General features: G+C 45.0%; 1 protein-coding gene across 1 annotated transcript in view; it reads left to right on the plus strand.

Moving 5' to 3' along the window:
• LOC137548607 (very low-density lipoprotein receptor-like) overlaps positions 1–27692 on the plus strand; it is a 110506-nt gene that overhangs the window by 75108 nt on the left and 7706 nt on the right. The window contains exons 13-18 of the mRNA XM_068271159.1: positions 2450–3008; positions 3539–3664; positions 4369–4476; positions 9299–9544; positions 11764–12205; positions 13679–13820. Of these exons, the coding sequence (XP_068127260.1) occupies positions 2450–3008; positions 3539–3664; positions 4369–4476; positions 9299–9544; positions 11764–12205; positions 13679–13820 (1623 nt within the window). The remainder of the gene's footprint in view (positions 1–2449; positions 3009–3538; positions 3665–4368; positions 4477–9298; positions 9545–11763; positions 12206–13678; positions 13821–27692) is intronic.

The raw sequence follows: 27692 nt of genomic DNA on the forward strand, positions 1-27692 counted from the left end.
AATGTTCAGTTTTTTTTTTTTTTTTTCCAATAGTATGAACCTAGCCTAATTCAATTTAAATGGATACTGAGATGCAACAGACTGCAGTGCACTCGCCCCTGGGTGTTTTCTTCCCAAGAAATGGCCCCTGCCACTAGGAATTTTTGGCATCTCCTTGATCATTCCTACTCATCTGAAGGGAGGTGTTGAGAATGTACAGACCTGTAAATCTGAATGCTGTTGTAGTGGCGCTGTTGTGGTTCACATTGCTGGATTAGGCCTGAAACCCACTAGGAGCGCTTTTCTGAGCTTTGTGATTTGAAAAGCTCTTGCTAATATATTATGGGCGTAATCCCACTAGAGCGATGTGATTGTATAACAATCCATTGCATTAGCAAGTGCTTTTTCAAATCACTAGTGCTTAGAAAAGGCTAGTCGGTTTGAGCCCTTTGGAAGAAAATACTATAGTGTAAGAAATTTGAACATACTTTCAGTAAACCCTGATCTTTTGATATAGGATTCCTGCATTTAGATTCACTACAGGGTCCCTTCAGTTGGTTTAAGCTACTGAGGAAGCTTTATGGCACAGTTGTGTAAAACTATTTTCTACTTTAAAAGTTTTAGGATGTTGGGACCACCAGCAGACAAGTTCCAAATACGAAATGGCCATTTTGGCATATATATCGTATTTAAATTTTGAAATGTACCTTATATAAAGGTTGTTTTATATTAACCACTTGAGGACCCACCCTTTACCCCCCCCCCCCTTAAGGACCAGCGCTGTTTTAGCTGATCTGTGCTGGGTGGGCTGTGCAGCCCCCCGGCACAGATCAGGGTGCAGGCAGAGCGACCAGATCGCCCCCCTTTTTTCCCCATTAGGGGGATGATGTGCTGGGGGGGTCTGATCGCTCCTGCCTGCTGGGTGTTGCGGGGGGGCACCTCAAAGCCCCCCTCCGCAGCGAGATTCCTCCCCTCCCTCTCCTACCTGTCCACCCCCGGTGATCCGCGCTGCACAGGACGTTATCCGTCCTGTGCAGCCAGTGACAGGCTGTCCCCTGTCACATGGCGGCGATCCCCGGCCTCTGATTGGCCGGGGATCCCCGATCTGCCTTACGGCGCTGCTGCGCAGCAGCGCCGTACAATGTAAACAAAGCGGATTATTTCCGCTTGTGTTTACATCTAGCCTGCGAGCCGCAATCGGCGGCCCGCAGGCTATTCACGGAGCCCCCCGCCGTGAATTGACAGGAAGCAGCCGCTCGCGCGAGCTTCCTGATTGATCAGCCTGCAGCTGGCGACGCAGTACTGCGTCGCTGGTCCTGCAGCTGCCACTTTGCCGACGCACGGTATAAGCGTGCTGTCGGCAAGTGGTTAACAGCACAAAATTAAACTCTCTGACTCATAAATATTGGATAAATTGACTGCAGCAGAGCACCCCCCCCCCCCCCCTTTACTTTTCCAACCCTACAGCAGTACAGCCAACTGTTACTGTTGTATATTACAGAGGGTTGGGGGTTCCTGAAAGGTCTCCCTCAGCCACGTACAGTATAATAATATGGTAGGACATCATGCTGGGTACACATAATGCAATTTCCCGTCCGACTGACAGGATCTGACCATTATTTCCGGCATGTCTGATCTGCTCCCGACTGACAACAGGATCGATCAGGAGCAGTTTGGATATATATGACAGCCGACATTGGTAATGAAGGGGAAAGTGAAGTATTCACACAGCAGGGCACAGGGCTGTGCTCATACCTGACTCTAAGTTCCCCGCTGCTGCTCCACGCTCCGTACACACGCTGCTGCTCCACGCTCCGTACACACGCTGCTGCTCCACGCTCCGTACACACGCTGCTGCTCCACGCTCCGTACACACGCTGCTGCTCCACGCTCCGTACACACGCTGCTGCTCCACGCTCCGTACACACGCTGCTGCTCCACGCTCCGTACACACGCTGCTGCTCCACGCTCCGTACACACGCTGCTGCTCCACGCTCCGTACACACGCTGCTGCTCCATCCAGTCAACAGTAGCAGGGAAAGAAAGGGGGCAGTGCTGTAAGCTGCAGGATACCTACAGATATTCTGGTGTCTCAACTTTAACCTGTCCCCAGACACTGCACTGGCCCTGGTCTGAGGGGGATTCTGGGCAGCTGTAATCCCCCCCCCCTCCTGCATTTGCCTGAGCAGAGTGAGCTTAATGATTGCAAGAGGACTAGAAAAAGAGGGAGTTGAAGGTGGGTGAACTGCTGCAGCCTGCATTGAGACTTTTTTTTGTAATTAGAATCAGAATCAGAATCAGAATCATTTATTTATTTACTCTTTATACTTAAACATGTGGGCATCCCATTTTTTTTTTTTAACAATGAAATCAGTTTCCTGCTTGAAATTGTAAAATGTAGTCCTTAACCTAATGAATAAATCGCCATGCATTCCATCCAGATTCTTTAAAACTGACACATTCATTTCAGGTTATCTTGCAGACTTCAGAGTTAGGCTATCAAAAATCCGCAACAAAGACTCAGACTGCAGCAAAGACAAAGATTGCAGCTCTAACCAATGCAAATCAATTCTCATGCTTTGACTACGTTTTCAAAGATCAAACACTTGTGTTTGCTGTAAAGTATGGTGGCTACATAGCTTCTCTGAAACTAAGTGATGGCAGTTTGAAGGACTGGAAAACCATAATAAATGTAGAGAATAGTGTGACTTCAGTTGCTGTGGACTGGATATCTGGGAATATTTACTGGACAAGCACGGCTAGACCATTAATTCAGGTTGCCACATCAAATGGCAGGTACAGAGCAGTGGTGATAAAAGATGATCTGAACAAGCCTATTTGCCTTACTATCTGCCCAGCCCTGGGTATCATGTGCTATTTTGATGCTGGATTAGGACAAGAGAACAGTGCAAAGATTGAATTTGCCAATATGGATGGAATAGATCGGAAAGTCCTGTGGAGGAAAAGCATAGCAGTGGTGGGACTGACCTTGGCCATCTCTGGAACTAAATTGTATTGGGCTGATGAAGGTAACTGGGTTTTTTATATATCTTGGTTATGAAAGTTGTCATAAATCAGTATTCTTTGTATTTTTAGTTTGAGTAATCACCATTGTGGCATTTTAATCCTCTTGCTGCCAAAATGCACAATAATCTTATTAAATCTGGAACTGGTTTACAAATATGCTAAACTAAAAAGGTAAACTTCAAATTGTATTGAATTTTTGCACATTACACAGTAATACAAGAATTAACGGAAGCTGAGGTGGATTGCATAGGTCAGATTTCAAGTTTCATAAAACATTTGCATAATTCTGCATCAAAGCAGAATCCTTTGTATCTCACGGACTATCCCTTTCATAGTAAATCCCTTAATATGAACAATGTTGTGTGCACGCTCCTGTCGTTCTTTTGCTTCCTGCCATTCACTCACTTACTGTAGCATATGGATAACACAATTGATGCAATTTTAATTTTTATTCATAATGTATAATTGCCTTTACTGACCTTTAGTTTGTACATTGGTGAATTTTGACATGCATACCTCCAATGTTTTGCAGTACATCACACTATTGAGTCAATAAATGTGGATGGATCAAATTATAAAGTGCTACGAAGCGGATTACAAGGACTGGACAAATTTGCTGCTGGAAATGGAGTTTTGTTCTGGACGGTTTACGCGAATAGTATGTAGAAAATGTTTTGTATATAGTAATTTATGGAAATCTGAGTAAATTTTATAGGTAAATAAACCTATACTTTTTCCACTATGCTGTACTTCTTCCTAGTGCATCAGCAGTAGGCTGCTGCTACTAACAAGGCTATAAAGACTGATAGCTTTGTTACAAAAGCGCTGTGAATATATTGTTTCAGAAACTCTGGGTCCTCTTTTTGAACAGAATATTCTGTTCCCACATATTATTTATATTGTTGCTCCCATCTCCCAAAATAGAACAGTGTAACAACTAGAAGTTCAAGGCTGTTTCAGAAAGTAATAACCATTTCAACTATGGTCAAGAATAGCTCATGCCCGGGATGTCTCTACATATAAAATGATCGGAGCAAACAACAAAATCATGCAGAGATGATTGACTGTAAGAATAGTTTAAATTGTAAATATGGTTGACTGACAAACTGGTCTTTTATTAACCAAGAAATATATTTATAAATGGCCCAGAATGAGGTGAAAGAAGCCTGGCTTGTAGTTGAATGGAATGCTGCGATAGGGCAGTTTCTCCAACCTACAAAACCATTCCTGTGCTGATCACACTTTGTTACTTTCCTTATCTGGCGCCATATGATTTTTATTTTTGAAAGCTAAGAGTACATGGCAAGTGCAAGAGTTAAAGTTGAATACTAGGAAAGCCCAATGTGTTGCTTTTCTCCCTAGGTACAACACACGTTTTCTTTGCTGACCTGGACATGAAAGACATTAAGTATTTTGAAATGGAGCAGAAAGTGGTAGATCTAAAAGTTTATGGAAAACCAACTAGGCAAGGTAAGTGTGATAATGCCTGTAATACTGGATGTGGTATTGTAGTTTACTTGCTGTTGGCAATGCAGCCAGCTGTTAAGGAATACTGTTATTGTCCTAGAAGCACAGATCTTTCAGCAGCATGTAGCAGGATAACACAAATTCAGAATAGGTTTTTGTTTTTTTTTTAAGCCCAATCTAGTATGGCATACTGTACTCCTTGACTTCACCACAATCATTGAAGCTGAATATTCACCTTGTGACTAGGGAAGATGGGTCACTGCGATGTCCCACGACGAGTGCTCATGGATGCATACTCCTGCTGGCTGGTATGCGCAACTGCACACGATGGGTGCAAACAAGACTTCAAGTGATCAAGGTACTTTGCGCGGGAGTCATTGGGGATCTTAAAGATGGGATCCACCATGACGCTTGTTATCGCTGCGCAATGCTAAACCGCATTCGCGTGATTACGCTAGTACCCACATCACAAGATTGCAGAAACAAATGCATGTTGCTCAAGGAAATCGCCAGTCTGGTTAATCATTGGAAAAATCGTGAGTTGGTTTATTTTTGGTTTGACTTATGAGGAAAAGGCCTAGATACGTTGCTGTCAGAAATGATAGTAATGTGTGTATCCCCATTGGACAGATTTCCATTTCTGAAAGCTCCTTCAGGTTACCCTGCTACGTTTTCCTGGAGGATTTGTGGTCTTAATCTCCTGTTCCCAGGTCTACCAGTTCAAACTAAGTACAGCAAGAAACTAGTTGAGGATTCTAACTGTTCATCACTGTGCAAAAATAAAAATCTTGTACTGGTATCAATCCACTTACTGTCTGAACTGGTACCATTGTAAAGTCTGAGGCACAGGCCAAGGATTTGAACTCTCCCCACTGGACAGAATTTTTAACTGCCTCACCCTCTTGTTCTCCACTTCCAATATGTCTCCATCTGGGAGACTTTGTATAATTTCCTCTCCAGAGGACAGCAGTGAAAATCTTAGGTTTTCACCCCTTACCACACTATCCACCGCTAAAATATTTTTAGTCTGCTTTAAATGCAACATCTGGTGAAGACTAAAGGATTTTTGTCAGTACTCTGCCTCACTGACATGCACTTACACTGCCTTCTGTTTTCATAAGTGGCGAAAGTGGTCGTGGAACGGAGACCTATAGACCATGAAACGTGAGAACAGAAGTCGGCGATTGGTTGTGCTTTGATGAATTTCATTTAGGATGAGTCAAGTGAGATGTAAATAGAGATGCAATAATAAATTGATACAGGATTATGAAAATGTATGCAGCCTGAAAAAGGACGAACTGTATCGCACGTCCATTTTCAAACTGCTTATATTTGGTGTGTACCGGCAATTAGATTGCAGGGTACTCTTGCCTTTTGTCTCAGTATTGCAGTACTTACGTTTCGGTCTTATCTTACATGTTCATTGAACATGTTAGACAATTGTAGTTTTCTTTGTACTGCCTTTGATCTTGTATTCTGCCATATTCTTTGCTATGCATTTGTGCAAGCCTATGGGAGGCAGCAGTATGTAGGTCAATAATGACCTGTTTGAAGTTTTCAGTTCCTGTGGTCATCGCATAACTGGTTAATGTACTTGTTTACAATTCACTCTTTAAAATTAAGGCTATATAATTTTATTTTCATTTCTCATGCGAAATAAGTGCTATGCTTCCTGCTTCCTCAAGCTCATCATCCCTTTACTGACACGGGCATGTAAATGACAGTGATGCTGTCAGCTAAAGCTATGCCTTCCTACTGTTATGCAGCCTATTTTGGGGCATGACTCTCAGACTGACGGGTGGGTGGGCACGGCTTGGAGCAAAGAGTTGGAAGGTTTTGAGGACTTATGAACTGCCACATTTTCCTTTTTTATTTGCACAAAAACATTTTGTAAAAAAAAGTTTTAGCAGAGTTTAAAATAGTCAAATTAATATACATGCTGCCTGAAGTGAGGCTGTAGAGGTAGAACTGTGGTGAAATTAAGAAATCTGCTATGGAAAGGAAGGAGCCTTATGTCCTTGCCCAGGGGCATCATCTGATCATGAGTTTTCTGCTATACCAGTGGTTCCCAACCTTTTCCAGGTCGTGACACATCACGACAAACATTCAGATATCCGTGACACGTCACATCATGCCAAACATTCAGATATACATGACACATCCCGTATGATAGAAAAGAGGGGCTCAGTAACAATCTGCTGATGCTGCAGGCACAATGAGGGGCTCAATAACAATCTGCTGATGCTGCAGGCACAATGAGGGGCTCAGTGACAATCTGCTGATGCTGCAGGCACAATGAGGGGCTCAGTAACAATCTGCTGATGCTGCAGGCACAATGAGGGGCTCAGCAACAATCTGCTGATGCTGCAGGCACAATGAGGGGTTTAGAAACAATCTGCTGGTGCTGCAGGCACAACGAGGGGCTCAGTGACAATCTGCTGGTGCTGCAGGCACAACGAGGGGCTCAGTGACAATCTGCTGGTGCTGCAGGCACGAGGGGCTCAGTGACAATCTGCTGGTGCTGCAGGCACAACGAGGGGCTCAGTGACAATCTGATGGTGCTGCAGGTACAACGAGGGGCTCAGTAACAATCTGCTGATGCTGCAGGCACAATGAGGGGCTCAGAAACAATCTGCTGATGCTGCAGTGCCCCAGTATAGCTAGTATAGTGCCCCAGGATAGCCAGTATAGTGCCCCAGGATAGCCAGTATAGTGCCCCAGGATAGCCAGTATAGTGCCCCAGGATAGCCAGTATAGTGCCCCAGGATAGCCAGTATAGTGCCCCAGGATAGCCAGTATAGTGCCCCAGGATAGCCAGTATAGTGCCCCAGGATAGCCAGTATAGTGCCCCAGGATAGCCAGTATAGTGCCCCAGGATAGCCAGTATAGTGCCCCAGGATAGCCAGTATAGTGCCCCAGGATAGCCAGTATAGTGCCCCAGGATAGCCAGTATAGTGCCCCAGGATAGCCAGTATAGTGCCCCAGGATAGCCAGTATAGTGCCCCAGGATAGCCAGTATAGTGCCCCAGGATAGCCAGTATAGTGCCCCAGGATAGCCAGTATAGTGCCCCAGGATAGCCAGTATAGTGCCCCAGGATAGCCAGTATAGTGCCCCAGGATAGCCAGTATAGTGCCCCAGGATAGTGCCCCAGGATAGCTAGTATAGTGCCCCAGGATAGTGCCCCAGGATAGCTAGTATAGTGCCCCAGGATAGCTAGTATAGTGCCCCAGTATAGCCAGTATATTGCCCCAGGATAGCGCCCCAGTATAGTGTCCCAGTATAGCCAGTATAGTGCCCCAGTATAGCCAGTATAGTGCCCCAGTATAGCTAGCATAGTGCCCCAGTATAGCCAGTATAGTGCCCCAGTATAGCCAGTATAGTGCCCCAGTATAGCCAGTATAGTGCCCCAGTATAGCCAGTATAGTGCCCCAGTATAGCCAGTATAGTGCCCCAGTATAGTGCCCCAGGATAGCCAGTATAGTGCCCCAGGATAGCCAGTATAGTGCCCCAGGATAGCCAGTATAGTGCCCCAGGATAGCCAGTATAGTGCCCCAGGATAGCCAGTATAGTGCCCCAGGATAGCCAGTATAGTGCCCCAGGATAGCCAGTATAGTGCCCCAGGATAGTGCCCCAGGATAGTGCCCCAGTATAGCCAGTATATTGCCCCAGGATAGCGCCCCAGTATAGTGCCCCAATATAATGCCCCAGTATAGCCAGTATAGTGCCCCAGAAAGGGAAGAGGACAGTCCTGCGGCCCAACTGGGAGCGTCCCACGGACCACAGGATGGCGATCCCCGCCCTAACTCACCCCTCCATAGCCACCACTCCGCCCCTTCTTCTCCTCCGTGGCTCCGTCCTCTATGCGCTGCATCCGCCCTCTGCCTGTAGATAGTGCACATCTACAAGAAAATGGCCGCCGCATGTCTGCAAATGTGGACGGCGGCGGCCATTTCCTTGTAGCCCTGAGAAGGACGATCTGCGGGGGAGACGAGCAGGGGGAGCAGAGAGCGGCGACACATAGCTGGTGCTGCCGCGACACATAAATGTGTCGCGGCACACCGGTTGGGAACCTCTGTGCTATACACATCTTCCAGCCAGTATCTTGTTTGTTCAAATAGTGGTCACTAAGGATCCAATGTTTTTCATCCAATTTTACCATTTCTATGTAATATAAGGGTGTGCCTAAATTATCCATTCACTATATTCACTGTTTACCCTTATACTACATAGATTTGGTAAAATTGTATGGAAAAGATTGGATCATTAGTGGCCACCTTAGGGGTGAGAGGATGGGGTCAGTGACTGGAAACTTGCTGCAGCATATCCTAGATCTTCCTCAGACTACAGCCTGCTTATATAGCCTGAAACATGCCCCTGTTTAATCACATGAAAGAGTGGGACTGCTGTCATTTTAAGCATAACTACCAAATTTTAGATGGGTGGGATACCTTTAAGACACACCCCTGCTGCACCCCTATTCCTTGTGGTATGTATGACCAGAGGTTTGGCTAACGGTCAACCCAAACTATTGTTTTGGGTGACTGTTTAGCAGCAATATCTTCCAAGTGTGTGGTGTGCTCTGTTTTATGGAGGGTTGGACAATTGAGTGGTGCCTTACAGCGGGAATATAATCAAACAAGAGTTGTTTGGGAAAGAGCTACCCAACCTGCAGGATCATTGAAACTGCAGCAAATGCTGTTAGACATGGTAGTAGTTTGCTCAGCTGAAACAATTTAAGGATAGTCTCTATAAAGTGTATATGTAATGTTTTTAGAATCGATGATTATGCTTGATTTCCATAAATACCCTAATTCTGTATTACAGAAAGCAATGCTTGCTCTGAAAAGAATGGTGACTGTAGCCAAATTTGTTTGCCAAATTTTGAGGGCCGCCGCAAATGTCGTTGCTCAGCTCATCATTATCTCATAAATAATACGTATTGCCTTGAAGCCTTAAAATGCCCCAAAGGATTTCACCTTTGTGCAGATGGTTTACAATTACAATGTGTCCACCAAGCATATGTATGTGATGGCAAACAAGACTGTTCAGATGCATCTGATGAAAAGAATTGTAAGTATCTCTATATTTGAATTGGTTATTTTGATAAATTAAAGGTTGTGAAGTAGCAGTTACCATAATGTTCCCAAAGTGTAATGTCTTCCTTATTGCTGCTTCACGTAACCATGTAAGTACCTGGCCAATCACAGATGTGTGCTCTGAGCAGTATTTTACACTTTTATATAATGCTAAAGACCTCCTTTTAGGTTTGTCAAATTTCAGTGTATTATGCATCAGTGACTTACTTGGTTAAGGGTGGTCAATCAGATGCAAATCATTCCGACTTGCATAAAATATAATGCATTTCTATGCAGTTTGGGCCAATGAAGCGTACGTCCTACTGCATTTTATTGGCACAATTCCAGTTTGCCTACAAGTATAAAAACATATTCTTTTGTGAATTGCACATGTTCGTTTCCATACAGTTGTGTGCATTTATCATAAAAAGTTTTTGAATTGCATTCTAATACTTGGTTGTCTGGCATCATAGGAAGTCCATTGCAAAACCATACTGTTTGGACAGCTCAGTACAAACTCTTACTCCTGAACCCAGGGCCGGTTCTAGACACTTTGCTGCCTGAAACTTGTGAGGATGCGCACCCCCTCCTTGATTTGGAATGATTGTACAGCCCCCGACAATTTGGGCTGCTTCATTTCAAGTTCTCACATGACATGCTGCAGCTCAACACAATAGCACACTGGCTGGCTGAGAGTCTGTGTAAAACATACTGCTCGCCCTCAGCCACTCCATTCCTCCTCTGTCAGGTCAGCAGTAGCACCTCCTCCAGTCCTCCCTTGTGCTGTGCAAGTCTAGGTGAAACACTGCTGCTCTCCTGCCTCCTCCCTCCTCACTCACAGTCAGACTCCACACACAGCATAACAAGCTGCTTTTCCCCAATGATGGCCTCTTCACCTCTCACTGTCCTCTCGCTTCTCCTCCTACTGACTGCATGCTGTTAGTGTAAACACAATATAAACATGCTGCCCTTGTAATCTGTGCCTGATGCAAATGTTTCACCTTGCTGCTTGAGAGAACCGGCCCTACCTGAACCCTCCCACCTATGCACCATAGTAAGGAGGTGTTATTTCAGGTGTCTCCGTACTGAGGAAGTTACACCCTCTGTGCTGGTACATGGCACATCTATGCTTTGTGGGCAGATTTATAGCTAATGTGGCTGACTTTTGTTTATAGAGGGCATTTCTCTGGAGTGGCTGCATGAAATTTGAAAGTGCATTTCGTTGTCCTGTATTAATCTTTAAAGACCTTGTCGTCACAATTGACGTCACAATTTTTTTCATATTCTGTAAAGTGAAACTGAGGTGAGTCATATGAAGGCTGCCATATTCCTTTCCTTTTAAGCAATACCAGTTGTCTGGCTGTCCTGCTGATCCTCTGCCTCTAACACTTTTAGCCATAGACCCTGAACAAGCATTCAGTAGATCAGGTGTTCCTGACCTAGTCAGATCGGGCAAGATTAGCGGCATACTTGTTTCTGGTGTAATTCAGTCACTACTGCAGCCAGATACATCCAGCAGAACTGCCAGGCAACTGGTGATGATGATCCAAACATTTGTATAGCACTTTTCTCCTATCTGACTCAATGGGCCATATACAATTCATTTTTTCACATGAGTTTTCTCCTAGGTGAAATTTTCAAACTGGTCAATAAAATGCCTTGTAAACAACCAGCAAGCAAAAATTTTAAATTTTGATAGTACTTTTTCACTTACATTTGGTACTTTTACAATTGCAAAGTGCTAAAAAGTTGTTAACTCAAAGATGAAACATTTTCTCCTAGGAGAAAAACTCAGGTGAAAGAGTGAATTGCATATGGCCCAATGTGTTCAAGAGCTGCAGCCTCTCAACAGGCCACCCTGCAGTGTTGGGGAGTTTTGCCTTGAACTCTTTACTGAATAAGTACTGACCATAGCCAGAATTCAAACCCTGGTCTTCCATGCCAAAGGCAGAGCCCTTAACCAGTACACGATCCAGCCACTACAGGGCAGCCTCCATATCACTCTCACCGCTGGTTCACTTAAGTACTTCAACATTCTCAGAATCTGACTTTCCACTTGCTCAGCCATTCTTTGTCATACTAGCAAATCCTGATTGTTGTGCAAAAGTACATTAGTATACTGACCCTTAACATTTACTACATTATGGTTTGTTTCACCATAAGTGAATTCACCAGTAGTTTGCTTGTTAGCTTAACATGATCTCTATTTTTCAGGTGTGCATGTCAGTGAAAACACTAAGTATACTAGTACTTCACCACTGACTACCAAAAGGACAACAGTTAAACACATGACCTATCCAAGATTTCGCTATTCTACTAAAGGCAAAATCACACTAAACAGAGCCACAACTCCTGTAACTAGCGCACCCTCTACTGAATTTGAGGACATGGATGATGAGTTGACAGTAGATGGAGTTGGGAGAATCCTGGAGTCTAAGCCCTGTACCAGAGAGTCTTGCAACATGAGAGGAACATGCGTGGTTGAAAATGGTGCTGTGAAATGTCAGTGTGATGAGGGATATAGTGGAGATTATTGTCAGGATGGATTATCTTCCCTTGCTCCTGCCTTAACTGGGAGCACTATTGCTGTTCTTCTGGTGTTTGGCATAGCTGCGGGAGTTTTTGTGCACATTTCTCGAAGAAATGCTTTAAAAAGGTTAGTTTGAAAATTGCTACCTGTTTTTATGGTTGTGCAGCCTAGCCCTAGGCTGAGGATGTGTTTTGCAAATTGCAACTGCCATGTTTTTGCAATAAAGTGGAAACCCTGTCCTGGGAAGTGTTTACACAGTACAAACATGCTGCCCCTGTAATTTCTGCACCTCATGCAAATATTTCACTTTGCTTCATGAGAGAACCGGCCCTGCCTGCATCATCTAGTACAGTGCTTGGAGTCACATGTACCTGCTACTGGAGTACTAACACTGGTTTCAAACTAAAGGCCTGCAGGCCAAATGCAGCAGCCCTCCTTGCCATTTTATGTGGCCCTCCAGAGCTTCAAATGTGCATCATTGTAAGCAGTAAAAGAATGGCCACACACTGCCTTCCCATCCAGAAGAACACACCAGTGATAATGTTTCAATTAGAAACTCTCAGATTGAGCCAGAGTGCAGCAATATCGCACGTGGCCACCCCCCCCCCCCACCTACTGGTAACACACACATGTCCCCCACCAAATCTCTCCACCGTGTGGACTAGCACAGCGGTGCCGTGTAATTTACCTGCTCCAGTTCTCTTCTCTTCTTCCTGGTGGCCGAATGTGCTGTGCTTCCTTACCACCACCTCCCAATCACGTGATGTATTCAGAGCTAAAGGTATGCAACATAGAGCATGTGTCTGTCAGGAAGATCAGAGGAGAGATGAAGCAGCACTGGAGCAGGTAAATATTAAACTGCTCCACTGTGCTACTCTGCAGAAGAAAAAGGTCGCAATAGCTATGCCACTTAAGGTTAATTTATTGAATCCTCTCAAACTAAAAATTTGGCCTGCGACTTAAGGGACCCATACACTAGTGGTTTCAGCAATTCAAGAGTTGATCGATCAAAAATCGGTTCTTACAAATCCGCCAATTGATTTGCAGCAGATTTTGATCGATTTTGATCTGACAGGAGGGAAAATCTAGGTCGATCTGCGGCTGGCAGCAGATCGATGGCCCATAGAGTTGCATTGGATCTAATGGTGCAATAATGTATTTAGATCGATTTTCAATTTCCAATAGATTTCATTAGGAAATCTATTGGAAATCTGTTCCTAGTGTGGCACGCATCAGATTGATTACTGTCAGTTTCAACCTGACAGGCATCTGACAGATTTGCAGCAGAATAGACCATCAGATTTCTATCAGTGTATGGCCCCTTTAGACTATATTTTAGATTTTTGCCCCTGATGTAATTTGTTTGATACCCCTGTGCTAAATTGAAGTGTTGGGGTGGCCCAGAAGAAAGTGGACGCTCTATATGGTGATAAATGTATAAAGATTTTAATTTGAGATGTTGCATTTCTCCTCTGGGAACTCCAGCATTTTTTTTTTGCTTGCCCAGTAAGAGTAGGCTTTTTTTTTTTTTTTTTTTTATATATATATATATATATATACAGATAGATTAAAATACATGCTTTCTATCTCCATCTGTAGAACCCTTAGTTCGGCTTCTTCAAGGACTCTGACTCGGCAGTCTGCTAAAGACTTATTTCCATTAGACTCAAAGCACACAGAATCCAGTGAAACCTTCCTTAATGAGGCTTTTGATGCCGAAGGGAATACCAATACTGAACAGGTAATGCATAACTTTGCTTGTACAGTTTAAAGGGACACCTAAGCCAGGAATAAAAAATCAGTTTTACTTTCCTGGGGCTTCTGCCAGCCCCCTGCAGCCAGCCCCCTGCAGCCATCCCATGCCTTCGCAGTCACTCACGGAGCCTCCGGTCCCGCGGCGGCAGCAAGTTTAGTTTTCGCTGACAGGCCTGGCAACGCGTATTTTTCCTTGCGCTCCTGTCCGTAATAGCATCCTGCACCTGTGCAGGATGCTATTGAGCACAGGAACATGAAGGATACGCGTGGCCAGGCCTGAGCAGGTGCAGAAAGCCCACAGTCTCCCTGTCAGTGAAAATGAAGCTAGCTGGCTGCAAGGGACTGGGAACTGTTTTTTTTTTTTAATATATTCCTGACTTAAGTGTCCCTTTTAGTACAAATTCTCTACATAGTTAATGGCGCACAGACCTATGACTACTTTTGGTTATAGGTCCTAAATGGAGACCTTTCAATCTCTGTTCCATCACTCAAAGTTCTTCCCAAGTAGAAATGGTCGTTGATATTCTCATAAATCTGACTTGCATGAATATCCAATGCAAAATAGAGCCGCTCAGAATTGACAAGGCATGCATTTAATTTAAACTTGGCTTTGGGATAAAAAATTTGCATTTAATTTGCATGTGAGGGTTGTATCACAGATGGGCTGGCCTCCTAGAGACGTAGGTCACAGATGCGCCTGCCTCTCAGATGGACAGGGTTACTCCTTATCCCATGCCAGTAAGAATTGCAGGGATGATTGATAGAAGGCACTTCTCCAGCTGTGTATTTTGGTTTAATAGGAGGCTGTGTTTAGAATTTTTTTTTTTTGCCTTACTGCAGGGCGTACGTGCAAAAGGTTACTGGGAAAACAGCCAGAATTGGCTGCTAGTACAATAAAGGTAAATTTACCAATCTTCCACTCTTGTACAGTGGTAATTCCAACTGCAAAATATTGGTAAGATTTACCAATATATTATCACTAAACCTAACCCTATTCAGAGACCTCCCTTTACTGATGCCTGACCAATAACAACCTCCCCACTGTACCCTAACCTATTCCCCCCCCTCCCTCTCCTTATGATGCTTAACCCAAACGGATCACCCTTACCACCAATCCTTAAGAAATCTGCCTATTGCTGATATTTAATCGATCCCTCCCCCACCTCATGCTGCCTAACCCTAACTGATCCCTCCAAATTATGCCGAAACCTAACCAATCCCCCCCCTTCCCCACTGATGCCTAAACATAACCAATCCCCCACCAATGCTTAAGCTTAACTGGCCCCCTCTCCCCCTAAAATGATGCCTCATGCTAATTAACACCCACAATGATGCTTAAACCTAACTCTACCCCGAATGATGCATAATCGTAAGTGCCCCGATATCCCCCACTGCAAACTTTTAGCTGTAAACGAAAATATTGGGCGTGGCGGAAGTTTGGGCCGAAGCTGGTAAAAAGGCCCACACAAAACCCTATGGCAAGAATAGCCACAATTGGCCACAGTGATCTGAAATTTGGGCGCACGGAGGCTCCCTATAAAATAGCAGGTGTCTGGGCTGTCCACTATGTAAATCGTGGCTATACATAGTGGATGTAGGGCAAGTGATGTATAGCTATTTGCATAGAGGATCACCCTTGTGCCCACTATCTTATTGGGAGCCTCTGGGCACTCCAATTGCTGATCCTTACTGCTAATCCAGGCTTTGATGCAGGGGGGAGGTTAAAGACCACCTCCAGCCACAAAAAAGGTAGGAATGGCAATACATGTTAATCTAACTGTACAGTGCAAAGAATACATATATCTGAGTCTGTTCTGTCCACTATGATGTATCAGATGTAAACTTTATATCTAGAAGTAGTATCACAGGCCCCCTACTGGCCGGGACCGCTCAATGCCTTCAATGTGTTTAAACCCACAGCCTGTCCAATCGGGTGGTTTGATCAATGAGCTGAAACAGCTGGAATTTTGGCAGCAGACGGGCTAGAAGGGAGCTTGCGAGCTACAAGAATACAAACTACACGCTATTTCAGGGTAGAAAGTTGCCACCACCTCTGTAGAGGACAGAGGACCTAATCTTCCTGATTCTAAGACCTGCAAATAAAACTGTTAGAACACCCTATCTGGCTATAGCAATACAGTTAATTCCAGGTAGCGTCTCTTCGAAAAGCTAGGATTCGTTCTGGTTGGCTAAATAATGGAGTGCAGCTGAGAAAATAAGTGACAGTCTTTTATTTATAAATGCAATAATACATAATACAGAAAATCATTAAAAGGAACAATTAGACGATAACCCAGTGTAAAATGGGAAAGAAAAAAAAAACTGATACGTAAAGCAGAATAAAACCCAGCATTTCTTTGCTCTAAAAAATTTACAGCATATTGTATACAACCAGCATTTTTTTTTTACTAGAACAGCATTTAAAGGGTTACACACAGGACTGGATAGTTCAGTGCAGAGAAATGTGGACTCATCCGAAGTGTAGATAATGTTATCTTGTTTACTTGTATCAAGTGAGGAATGTGACATTCTCTGACTGGAGAAGCTCCTGGACACAGACAGAAACTCAAGCATTTCTGCCTTCAATATATAATGAATAAAACCAGTTATGAATAAAATGCAGTGTTTGCTCTCAAAGCAAAAACTGTATGTTTGGGAATGTATAATTTCTAAATTATACTACCTATGCACAAATGCAAAGATAACCGTATGGTATATAAAAAGTAGGAAAACCTGTTTTTATTGAATATTGTGTCAGGATTTTATACCGCTTTAAGTTCAGAAGAAATATGTCAGTTTGTGGAAGCAAGTTAAAGTCCTTTGTTTCAGATTGAAGGTAGCAGGGAACCCAGGGTCAAGGTCCTCCAGCTGGTTCCATTCAGATGGAAAATAGAACTGGGGAGGTGTTCCAGCCTGGTCCTTTTCAATGATCTAGCTTTTCGGGCGGGATCTCGGGGTCAGCCCTGGGCTGGACTGGGTGTTATCTTTTTTGGGTGGGAAGCTTAAGCCCAACAAAATGACCTTTCCATATTTTAGCCCATGCTTCTCGCACACAAACACAAATTCATAATCTTCAGAATACAACAATTCTTATGACACCATATGTTGCAATGTTCTGCCACTGAAGTTTAATAACTTGGCAGTGGCTTACTGCCACTCCTTAACCATTTTAGCCAAATGGACATGGACATTACGGTCACGTCCATTCGGCTGCTGCGTGCTCCCACGCGCCCCCCCCCCCCCGTTAGCCAGAAGACCAGAAGATCAATGAATGGGAACATAATTACCATTCATTGATCTAAGTCCCCAGCAGAAAGACAGATGGCTTCTTATCAAAAGCCGCAGTCTTTCTGAGAGTTTTCAGTCCTCCCTATACTTCCTGGAAGTGAGAGCATTCGCTTCGAGGACTAAAAAAACAAGCTGTGGCCAAGTAGTTAAAACTACATCTGTATACATTTTTGTATTTAATAAAACACATTAACTGTTTACCATCCACACTAAAAATTACCTAAATAAAATTTTGAATGAGAAAAAAAATTAACATTAAGTTACCTAAGGGTCTGAACTTGTTTCATATGCATGTGAAGGTCTATTACTAATATATTTTAAATTATAAGCTTGTAAATAGTGATGGTGATAGTGATATATGCAAAACTGAAAAATGCACCTTTATTTCCAAATAAAATATTTGTGCCATAAATTGTGATAGGGGCATAATTTAAATGGTGCAATAACCGGGACAAATGGTCAAATAAAATACATAGGTTTTAATTATGGTAGCATGTATTTTAAAGTTATAATGGCCGAAAACTGAGAAATGACTTTTTTTTTTTTTTTTCCCTTTTTCTTAGTACTGTTGAAATACATTTTGCTAAGAATTTTTTTCTAAATGCACCACCCAAAGAAAGCCTAATTAGTGACGGAAAAAACAAGATATAGATCAATTCATTGTTATAATTGGTGATGGTTATTGGCGAATAAATGAGGTGAAAATTGCTCGGATGCATAAGGTGAAAAACCTGCAAAAGGGCTGAAATGGTTAATATTGGTATAACAATGTTCAGACGCCACAAATCAAATGATATAACGCCCATAACTATTCTAGGTACGGTATCTCTTACACAAAAACATTCATTTTCTTGAAATACTATTTTTTTGAGCAATGATCGATTTTACATTATACAGATATTTTGAGCCAACCATCCAAAAAACACAAATACAATTTGCTGTATTGCTATCACAGCTATACAAGTACAGGTAGACCCGACTTATGAACGCCCGACTTATAAACGACCCGCTACAAACGACATGTTACTATCATATTTAGGGTCCCAATACAGTAACATCCATGGATCCCTCCTTGCATCTCTCCTGCACACTATTTTGATCAATCTGCATAATTTATTCCAAAAGTTCACGATCATTGGACATTCCCACACAATTAAATAAATTGGCATTCTGGCGTTTACACTTGGGGCACTGGGGGACATAAGTGGAGTGTAATCTGCTAGTGTGTGAGTACTAGCAGACAGACAAGTAACAGACGTTCCCACAAAGGGAAATGTATTACAATGTCAGTAGAAGGCAGTACTAACACTGAGTACAGATATAGAAAATGGTCAGACAAATCAGGTTGGCAACAGATCAGATTGAGAAGGTACAAAATCGTCAGGCAAATACAGTGTGGTTAATCAGGCAGAGGTCGGCAACAGGTCAGATTGGCAAAGGTACAGAGTCGGCAGGCAAAGAGTAGTCAGAGAAAAAGGCAGAAGTCAAACACAATAATCAATATATAAATAGCTGAGCTAGTATGGAATCCCCGGGGTCCTGCCGGTTCAAGCCACACATGGAACTGACTAGGGTCTGAAGCCTTCACTGTGAAGTGTTAGCTAGAGCAGACAGTGAGCAAGTGTCAGAACAGAGCTTAAATAGCCCGGGTAAGCAGGAGAACACACCCCCAAGCCGCTTGGCCAATCAGGAACCGGAGGTGGAGCCATGTGTGTCAGCTGACAGGAAATCAGCTGACACGTTTCCTTAGAGCATAAGAGGAGCGACGCTGACAGCGTGTGCGTCCACCCTCACTTACAGTCTGAGCATCATGCGGCCGAATCTCCGCATGAAGGCTGCTGACACCATCCCTGTCAATGCGGCCAGCCGCACCGGAAGTCCCAGGTGCGCTGCCAGCAGAGGCAGCAGAACCTGACATGGTAAGAGCAGGAATACGGACATGGAGTCAGGGAGGGATTTCTAGATCTGATGTCAAACGCATATTTGGCTTTATGCAAAAAGAGCAAATGCGATTCCCTCCAAACCTCATATGTAATGAATTTTCTGAGTACATTACCTGTGAGTAACTTTGTGGGGGAATCGGGGTCTTAGAGTTCTGTCCCAACTTTTCAAACTTAAAGAGAACCTGTACTGAGTAAAATTATTTAAAATAAACACGAGGTAACTTCAAATGAACATTACATAGTTACCTTGCCATCAGTTCCTCTCAGAAGCTCACCATTTTCTTCTGACAATAATCCCTTCCAGTTCTGACAGTTTGTCAGAACTGAAATATATCAGTTGCTGTCGGTTATATATCAGTTGCTGTCAGTTACAGCTGAGAGGAGAACTGATGTGTCCATGTTTCCCTATGGCTCAAGTAGGTGATGTTACAGTTTAACTGTGTGCTGACCAGAAAGCTGTTATGGTGTAATGGCCATTTTCAAAATGGAGGACGGAGAATTCCATTGATCACAGAGGACAAACAGGATGCAGGAAAGGAAAAATAGATTGAGTACACTATACAGGAGGCATGTATGACTTGTGTATGTTTATTTTGACTTTTAATGTTCAGTTCAGGTTTTCTTTAAGTATAAGGATATGCTTTCCTGGAATCAGGAAAAAGTGGCACAGAGCATTGACAAAGAAACCTCTTTAATACCTGGCTTAAGTCTATCAAATGGGGTCACTCCTAATATTGGGGTTATATCCTTTAGCACTGATGGACAAAAGGACACCACCTGTGTATAGTACAAGAAATGAGTAGAGGGGATACCATATTTTTGCCTAATTTCTTTAAAAGTGAGCAATATTTTTTTTTTCTCTCAAATCACACGTGGCCCAACCTAGTAATACCCAGTGTCTCCCATAATCGGAACCCTTTATGTTGAATAGTGATGTCGCAAACCTCCGATTTTTTTTTGGTTCGCGAACGTTCAGCGGAAGGTTTGGTTCGCAGAAAAGTTCGTAAACCGCAATAGACTTCAATGGGGAGGTGAACTTTGAAAAATAGAACAAATTACGCTGGCCACAAAAGTGATGGAAAACCTGTTTCAAGGGGTCTAACACCTGGAGGGGGGCATGGCAGAGTGGGATACATGCCCAAAGTTGCAGGGAAAAATCTGGATTTGATGCAAAGCAGCGTTTTAAGGGCAGAAATCACATTCAATGCTAAATTGCAGGTCTAAAGTGCTTTCAAACATCTTGCATGTGTATACATCAATCAGGGAGTGTAGAGTACTGCTTCACACTGACACACCAAACTCACTGTAACGCACCGCAAACAGCTGTTTGCGTAGTGACGGCCGTGCTGGACTGGTGCGCACCATGGCGAGTGTAGGCCGTGGCGGTTTTCAAGCCCATATGGTCGCCGGGCTGTGGTAGCTCAATGATAGAACAGTGACTGTCCAGCTGATCAAATTTGGTCTGACCACGATGAAGCAACGACCTTATCTTTTGTGTGCCACCCCCACCCGAGACAGTCAAATAGCCGGCGGTCATTGCTTCATTGTGATACGCAAGCCCCTTCACCGCGACAAGGTAATGATCACGAAGAGGGATGGGCACATGTACATGCCTTTATTTTTTTTTTTGTTGCAGCCGCCCGCAGTGCAGCCAGAAAAATTAGGCAGGCATGTACACGCACCAGAAAAATTAGTATAGCTGCCACTGCTCTTAAAAATTCAGGAATCCGCCTAGAGTCCTGGACCCTGTTGGTGGTGGCGGAGAAGGCAGTCAAGCGGCCTGCAGGCAGAGATGCTGTGTGTGGGGACTGACTTAGTCTTCGGTCGTGCGGTAGCCCTCCGGGATCCATGCCTTATTCATTTTGATAAAGGTCAGGTACTGAACACTGTCGTGACTTAGGTGACTTTTTTTCTTCTCAGTGACTATGCCTCCAGCTGCACTGAAGGTCCTTTCTGACAGGATGCTTGCAGCAGGGCAAATTGGGACAGCTCTGGCCACAGATCAAGCCTGCGCAACCAGTAGTCCAAGGGTTCATCGTCGCTGCTCGCAGTGTCTACATCCACACTCAAGGCCAGGTAGTCTGCTACTTGCCGGTCCAGGCGTTGGTGGAGGGTGGATCCGGAAGGACTATGGCGAGGCGTTGGACTAAAGAATGTCCGCATGTCCGACATCACCCTGAGATCGCTGGAGTGTCCTGTCCTTGCCTGCGTGGATTTGGAAGGGGGAGGATTACTGCCAGTGGTACCTAGATTGCGTTGTGCTGTCACATCACCCTAAATCTCATTGTAAAGCATCATTGCCAGCTTGTTCTACAAGTGCTGCAGCCTTTCCGCCTTCTGTTGAGTTGTTAACAGGTCCGCCACTTTGTTCCTGTACCGAGGGTCTAGTAGCGTGGCCACCCAGTACAGGTCATTCCCCTTGAGTTTTTTGATACGGGGGTCCCTCAACAGGCTGGACAACATGAAAGAGGCCATCTGCACAAAGCTGTATGCAGACATACTCTCCATCTCCTCTTGCTCTTCCTCAGTGACGGCACGCAGCTCCTCTTCCTCCCCCCAGCCACGAACAATACCATGGGAACGTGGAGCAGCAGAAGCCCCCTGTGACTGCTGCTACGGTTGTTCTTCCGCCGCCTCTTCCTTCTCCACAGAAACACCTTCCTCATCATCCTTCTCCGAGTCTGACTCCTCTTCTTCCTCCTCCCCCCTCTGTGCTGCCGCAGGTGTTGAGGAAACATCTGGTTCGGATGAAAATTGCTCCCACGACTCCTCCTGCAGTATCTGTTCTCGTTCACGCTCCTCCACAGCTGTATCCACCACTCTACGCACGGCACGCTCCAGGGAGTAAGCGTAGGGGATCAAGTCGCTGATGGTGCCCTCAGCGCGACTCACCAGTTTGGTCACCTCCTCAAAGGGCTGCATGATCCTGCATGCATTTCGCATCAGTGTCCAGTTGTTGGGCCTCAACATCCCCATCTTTTCAGATTGTGTCCTCCTACTGTAATTATACAGGTACTGGGTGACTGCTTTCTCCTGGCCTAGCAGGCGAGAGAACATGAGCAGGGTGGAATTCCAGCGAGTCAGGCTATCGCAAATCAGGCGTCTCACCGGCAAGTTGTTTCTACGCTGAATGTTCCACAAAGCGTGCCATGGCCGTGTAAGACCGCCTGAAATGCCCACACAACTTCCTGGCCTGCTTCAGGACATCCTCTGAGCCTGGGTACTTGGACACAAATCTTTGCACAACCAGATTCAGCACATGTGCCATGCAGGGTACATCTGTCAGCTTTCCCAAATTCAACGCGGAAATGAGATTGCGGCCGTTGTCACACACCACGTTGCCGATCTCCAGCTTGTGTGGGGTCAGCCATTGCTCGACCTGTTAAGAGCAGCCAGGAGAGCTGCTCCATTGTGACTCTCCGCTTTGAGGCAAGACCTGTCTAAGACGGCGTGACACCGTCGTACCTGGCATGCAGCATAGGCCCTGGGGTGCGGGGGCTGTGTAGCTGGAGAGGAGATCGCGGCACCAGCCGAGGAGGAGGAGGAGGAGGCGGATGACGACAGCGAAGAGGATGTAGCAGGCGTAGAGGAGGTGGCAGGGAGGCCTGCCTGCAAGCCGTGGAGATGTCACAAGTTGGTCTGCTGCGCAGCCACGTACTGCCTGCTTGCTGCCATCGGCCACCAGGTTGACCCAATGGGCTGTGTACGTAATGTAGCGGCCCTGCCCGTGCTTGGCAGACCAGGCATCCGTGGTCAGGTGGACCCTTGACCCAACGCTCTTCGCAATAGATGACACCACTTGCCTTTCAACTGCACGGTACAGTTTGAGTATGGCCTTTTGTGAAAAATTGCGGCCTGGTATCTTCCACTGCAGTGTCCCAATGGCCACAAATTTACGGAATGCCTCTGACTCCCCCAGCTTGTATGGTAATAGCTGGCGAGCTAATAGTTTCGCCACGCCAGCTGTCAGACGCCAGGCAAGAGGGTGACTGGCAGACATTTGCTGCTTCCGCTCAAATGCTTCCTTTACCGACAGCTGGCTACTGCTGTGGGCAGAGAAGGAACCGCTCAAGGGCAGAGTCGGTGTGAAGGGTGGCTGTGAAAGTGCAAGGGAGAAAGCGGATGAAGACGATGCACCTGGAGGAAGAGAAGGAGGGCTTGTCTTTTGGGTGCTGTTTTCCTCAGGTGTTCTTGCCATAGCTGTTAGTGCCTTTTCTCCAGGTGCCTTCGTAAGGCACTTGTCCCTACGTGAGAGTTGGCCTTTCCACGGCTCAATTTTTGCTGGCAGAGACAACAGATGGCTTTGCTCCGATCGGAGATACGCATGTTAAAAAATTTCCAAACCGCTGAGCCCCCCTGGGGTGATGGTGCTACGGTGGCATCAGCAGCTGACGTTGAAGGGCATGTTGGCTGGGTGCCCATAGCTGGCGATACATGGCGCCGGACACTGCCCCCAGCTGTTTCTGAGGACGAGCTCCCTCTGCTTCTATCATGGACTAGTCTCCTCCTACTCCTGACTCCCCCTCTGAACTGTCCCCCTGGTCATCTCCTCTATTGGGAACATACGTCGCATCCGTATAATCGTCATCATAATCCTCCTGCCCAGCTTCGCTTTCCTCAGACACCTCCACAACTGCATCAGGCGGTTCATCATCCCCCTCCTCACACGTTACGTCCATACTATCGCCACCTAACTCAGACGTATGAGGTGGTGTACCTGCGCCTTCTTCTTGTTGCAGTAGTGGCTGTGAATCAGTGATTTCTCCACCAAATAACTCCTGCGAAGTGTCAAATGCAGCTGATGTGGTGCTTGTACTAGCGCTGGTGGCACTGGCTGCGGGAGATAAGGTGTTGTGTTAAATACCTAACCACGTCCTCACAATTTTGGGAAGTGATGGCACGTGACTTCTTCTGAGCACTGTACTTTGGGCCAGGTCCGCACGAAATCACAGCAACCCCACCTCGCACAGACCTGCCGGTGTTAGGTGGCCTTCCTCTGGGTCTGCCTCTACCTCTTTCTCTACCGGTTTTTGTCCATCTCAGGGGGATGCTAGGTATATGCAGTGAGGTGAGTTCACTCAACACAAAGGTAGTTAGATGCAGAGAGGTGGGTTCACTGAACAATAAGGCTTCTTGCACACAGGGACGTTACAGGCGCACGTTAGTGCAGCCTGTAATGCTCCCCCAACGCACAGCAATGTAACACAAGTGGGCTGTTCACACTGCCCACGTTGCGTTACATTGTAACGCAGCAAAGTGCTGCATGCTGTGCGTTCTACGCGGCTAAGCCGCGTTAGACTGTTTGCACATGCTCAGTTATGTTGGGGAGGAGGGGAGAGCGGCCGGGCACATGGCTAATTAATATTCACTGCACTCAGTGACGTGCAGTGTTTACTTCCTGGAGCGGCCGCTCTGTGCGGCGATTGGCCGGGCGGGACCACGTGATGCCGCATTCGTCCGAATACGCATCACGGACGCCAGAGTGAGCTGCACAACGCGGCTCACTCCGACGTCCACACCAGAGAGCACCAGGCGTTGTTAGGGGCACGTTATGTGCCCTATAACGTCCCCTAAACGCAACGTCCTGGTGTGTAACTAGCCTAAAGGTAGTTGTATGCAGTGAGGTGGGTTCACTCAACACAACCGGTAGTTATATGCAGTGAGCTGGGTTCACTGATTAATAAAGATAGTTAGATGCAGAGAGGTGGGTTCACTGAACAATAAAGGTAGTTGGATGCAGTGAGGTGGGTTCACTGAACAATAGAGGTAGTTGTATGCAGTGAGGTGGGTTCACTGAACAGTAAAGGTAGTTATATGCAGTGAGCTGGGTTCACTCAACAGTAAAGGTAGTTATATGCAGTGAGCTGGGTTCACTCAACACAAAGCTAGGTATATGCAGTGATGAGGTGGGTTAAGTAAACACAACAGGTACTGGGTATATGCAGTACTGGGTAGTACAATGTGCAGCTCCCTGTCACACACAGGTAGTCACTAAATGTGCTGGGCTGCTGGCAGTGGCACACACACTATGAATTAGACACTTTTGTTGCATGCACAGCCTTGCTGACACACAGAAAAAAAAGTACAGGATTAGCTCTGAAAAGAGCTGTTGAGGGGTGGTATAAAAGCAATAATAATCAGCCAGGAGCAAGCTAAGCAGCCAAGAACCTAACTAATCTTTCCCTAGGAGAACAATCTGCAGCAGCTCTCCCTAGTCTATTTGCAGCAGGCACGAGTGAGTGTACTGGCCGCCGGAGGCTGCCTTATATAAGGGGGGGGTGGGGCTCCAGGGCTTAGTGTAGCCTGATTGGCTACAATGTGCCTGCTGACTGTGATGCAGAGGGTCAAAGTTGACCCTCATAGTGCATTATGGGGCGAATCGAACTTCCGCAAAAGTTCGCCTGGTTTAGGCGAACGTGAACCACCAAAGTTCGCCTGGAACAGTTTGCCGGTGAACCGTTCGCTACATCTCTAATGTTGAATTGCCAGAGGAAATTCCGGATTGCCCCAGAGGGTCATATATTTTGATAATTGAAATGGCAGTCGTAACAGTTTTCTGATTTCTCTCCAGGCTATGGTCTCCCGTAACATCACATTATTCCTGATCCTAACCGGAAGATTTTTGCATCTTGCATGCGAGATGCCTTTTTAAAGTCCAGGGTTCCACCAATTCCCTCTCCATAGCTATATTTGAAAAACGATTTGTGTCATCAAGCCAGTCTTTAACGTGCCTAATCAGACATGCCAGATTATATAGTCTGGTATGAGGTAGACTCAACCTTCCCCACATCTTTGGCAGTTGCAATTTACATAGTGAAATAGTTTCTACCCCTCCACATAAAATCCGTGAAAGCCTTATGTAACCTCTGAATATCATTGTCTAAGTAGCATTGGAATATTTTGCAAAAGGGTTCAAAATTTTCCCAAATGAGACAATTTTAAGAAGGCATGCTCTCCCTGTTAAATTCAGGGGTAGATTTTTCTAAGTTTGAATCTGCCTTATTATTATTTAGTATTTATGTAGCGCCGACCTCCTACGCAGCGCTGTACAGAGTATATGGTCTTGTCACTTAACTGTCCCTATGAAGGGCTCACAATCTAATCCCTACCATAGTCCTATGTATTGTGTCGTGCATGTATAGTAGTCTAGGGCCAATTTTTAGGGGGAAGCCAATTAACTTATCTGTATGTTTTGGGGATGTGGGAGGAAACCGGAGTACCCGGAGGAAAGCCACGCACACACAGGGAGAACATACAAACTCCTTGCAAATGTTGACCTGGCTGGGATTCGAACCGGGGACCCAGCATTGCAAGGCGAGAGTGCTAACCACTACGCCACCATGCTGCCCTATGATTTTATCTATTAATTTTGTAACATTCAAGTCCTAAAGTACCCCTGGGTTTCTTGCTAATCTAATACCAAGGTATTTTATACTATGATGAGCTATCCTTATTGGAAGAGGTGACACCCATCTGCTATCAGCCTGTTTAGCTAAGAAGAGTTCCAACTTTTCTTTGTTAATCTTTAATCCCGCAAAACTCTCAATATCATTAAAAAACTTCTATATGAGGTCCATTTGATCCTGCGGATTCCCCAGGAACAAGATCTGTGAACAGGGCCTGTTTAATTTCCATTTTGTCTAATTTTATCCCCTCTATCAGTATTCCCAACTTCCGAGGCTTGTGCTATAGGCTCCAATGCTATGCTAAATAATAGAGATAATGGGCAACCCTGTCTAGTCCCAGAAGCTAATGGAAATGATTGGGATCAAAACCCTGGAAAGTGAATCCTAGCCCTGGGGTCAAGATACATGGTCTTCAAAAATCGCAGGAACCGCCCCTCAAAACCCATATTCCCCAAAACCTCCTATAACCATTGACGATTAACATTATCAAAAGCTTTTTTCCAAATCAACACTCAAGATGGCACTGTTTATACAGTATGTAATAGGGTACGCCCTAGCCTGTTCCATTAATACTGTATGAATGTTTGCCACAGATGATCTCCCCTTGATGAAGCCAACTTGATTGGGTGAAATTAATTTTGGGTATCATGGTGTATAGTCGGTCTGCCAAAATTTTTGATAAGTTTAATATCTTGGTTAATTAATGAGATGGGTCTATGACTCCACTAATGTTGAATCTCTGCCCTGTTTCGGTAACACCTTGATATATGCCATGTTAGCAGAATTAAGGTAAATTTTACCTTCCAGGATTGCACGATATAGTTTCCCAAGTGTCTCAGAAACCTCAGTTTTTAATAACTTATAAAATTCCAGGGGAATAGCAGTCAGGTCCCGGGGCCTTGCCCCAGCTAAACTTTTTATGGCCTCTTCCACTTCTGCCTTAGTAGCTTCCGCATTTAAAAAGGACAGGTCATCTTGAGGAATCTTGGGTAATTTAACCCTTTTTTAAGAAATTGCAGGGCTGCCCCTTGATCATAGCTTGGACTTATATAATATTTTATAATATTTCAACACTATTATACTGAATTATATCGAACACAGTTTTGGCATCGGAGCAGATCTCATTACTCCCTCTTTTCTTAATAGGTAAAGTTACTCCACCCCCTGGTCGTTGCGCAAGTTTAGCCGATGGCCTCCCGGATTTGTTACCATATTGATACA

The sequence above is a fragment of the Hyperolius riggenbachi genome, chromosome 1 (genome assembly GCF_040937935.1).
Source record: "Hyperolius riggenbachi isolate aHypRig1 chromosome 1, aHypRig1.pri, whole genome shotgun sequence".
Taxonomy (NCBI): Eukaryota; Metazoa; Chordata; class Amphibia; order Anura; family Hyperoliidae; genus Hyperolius; species Hyperolius riggenbachi.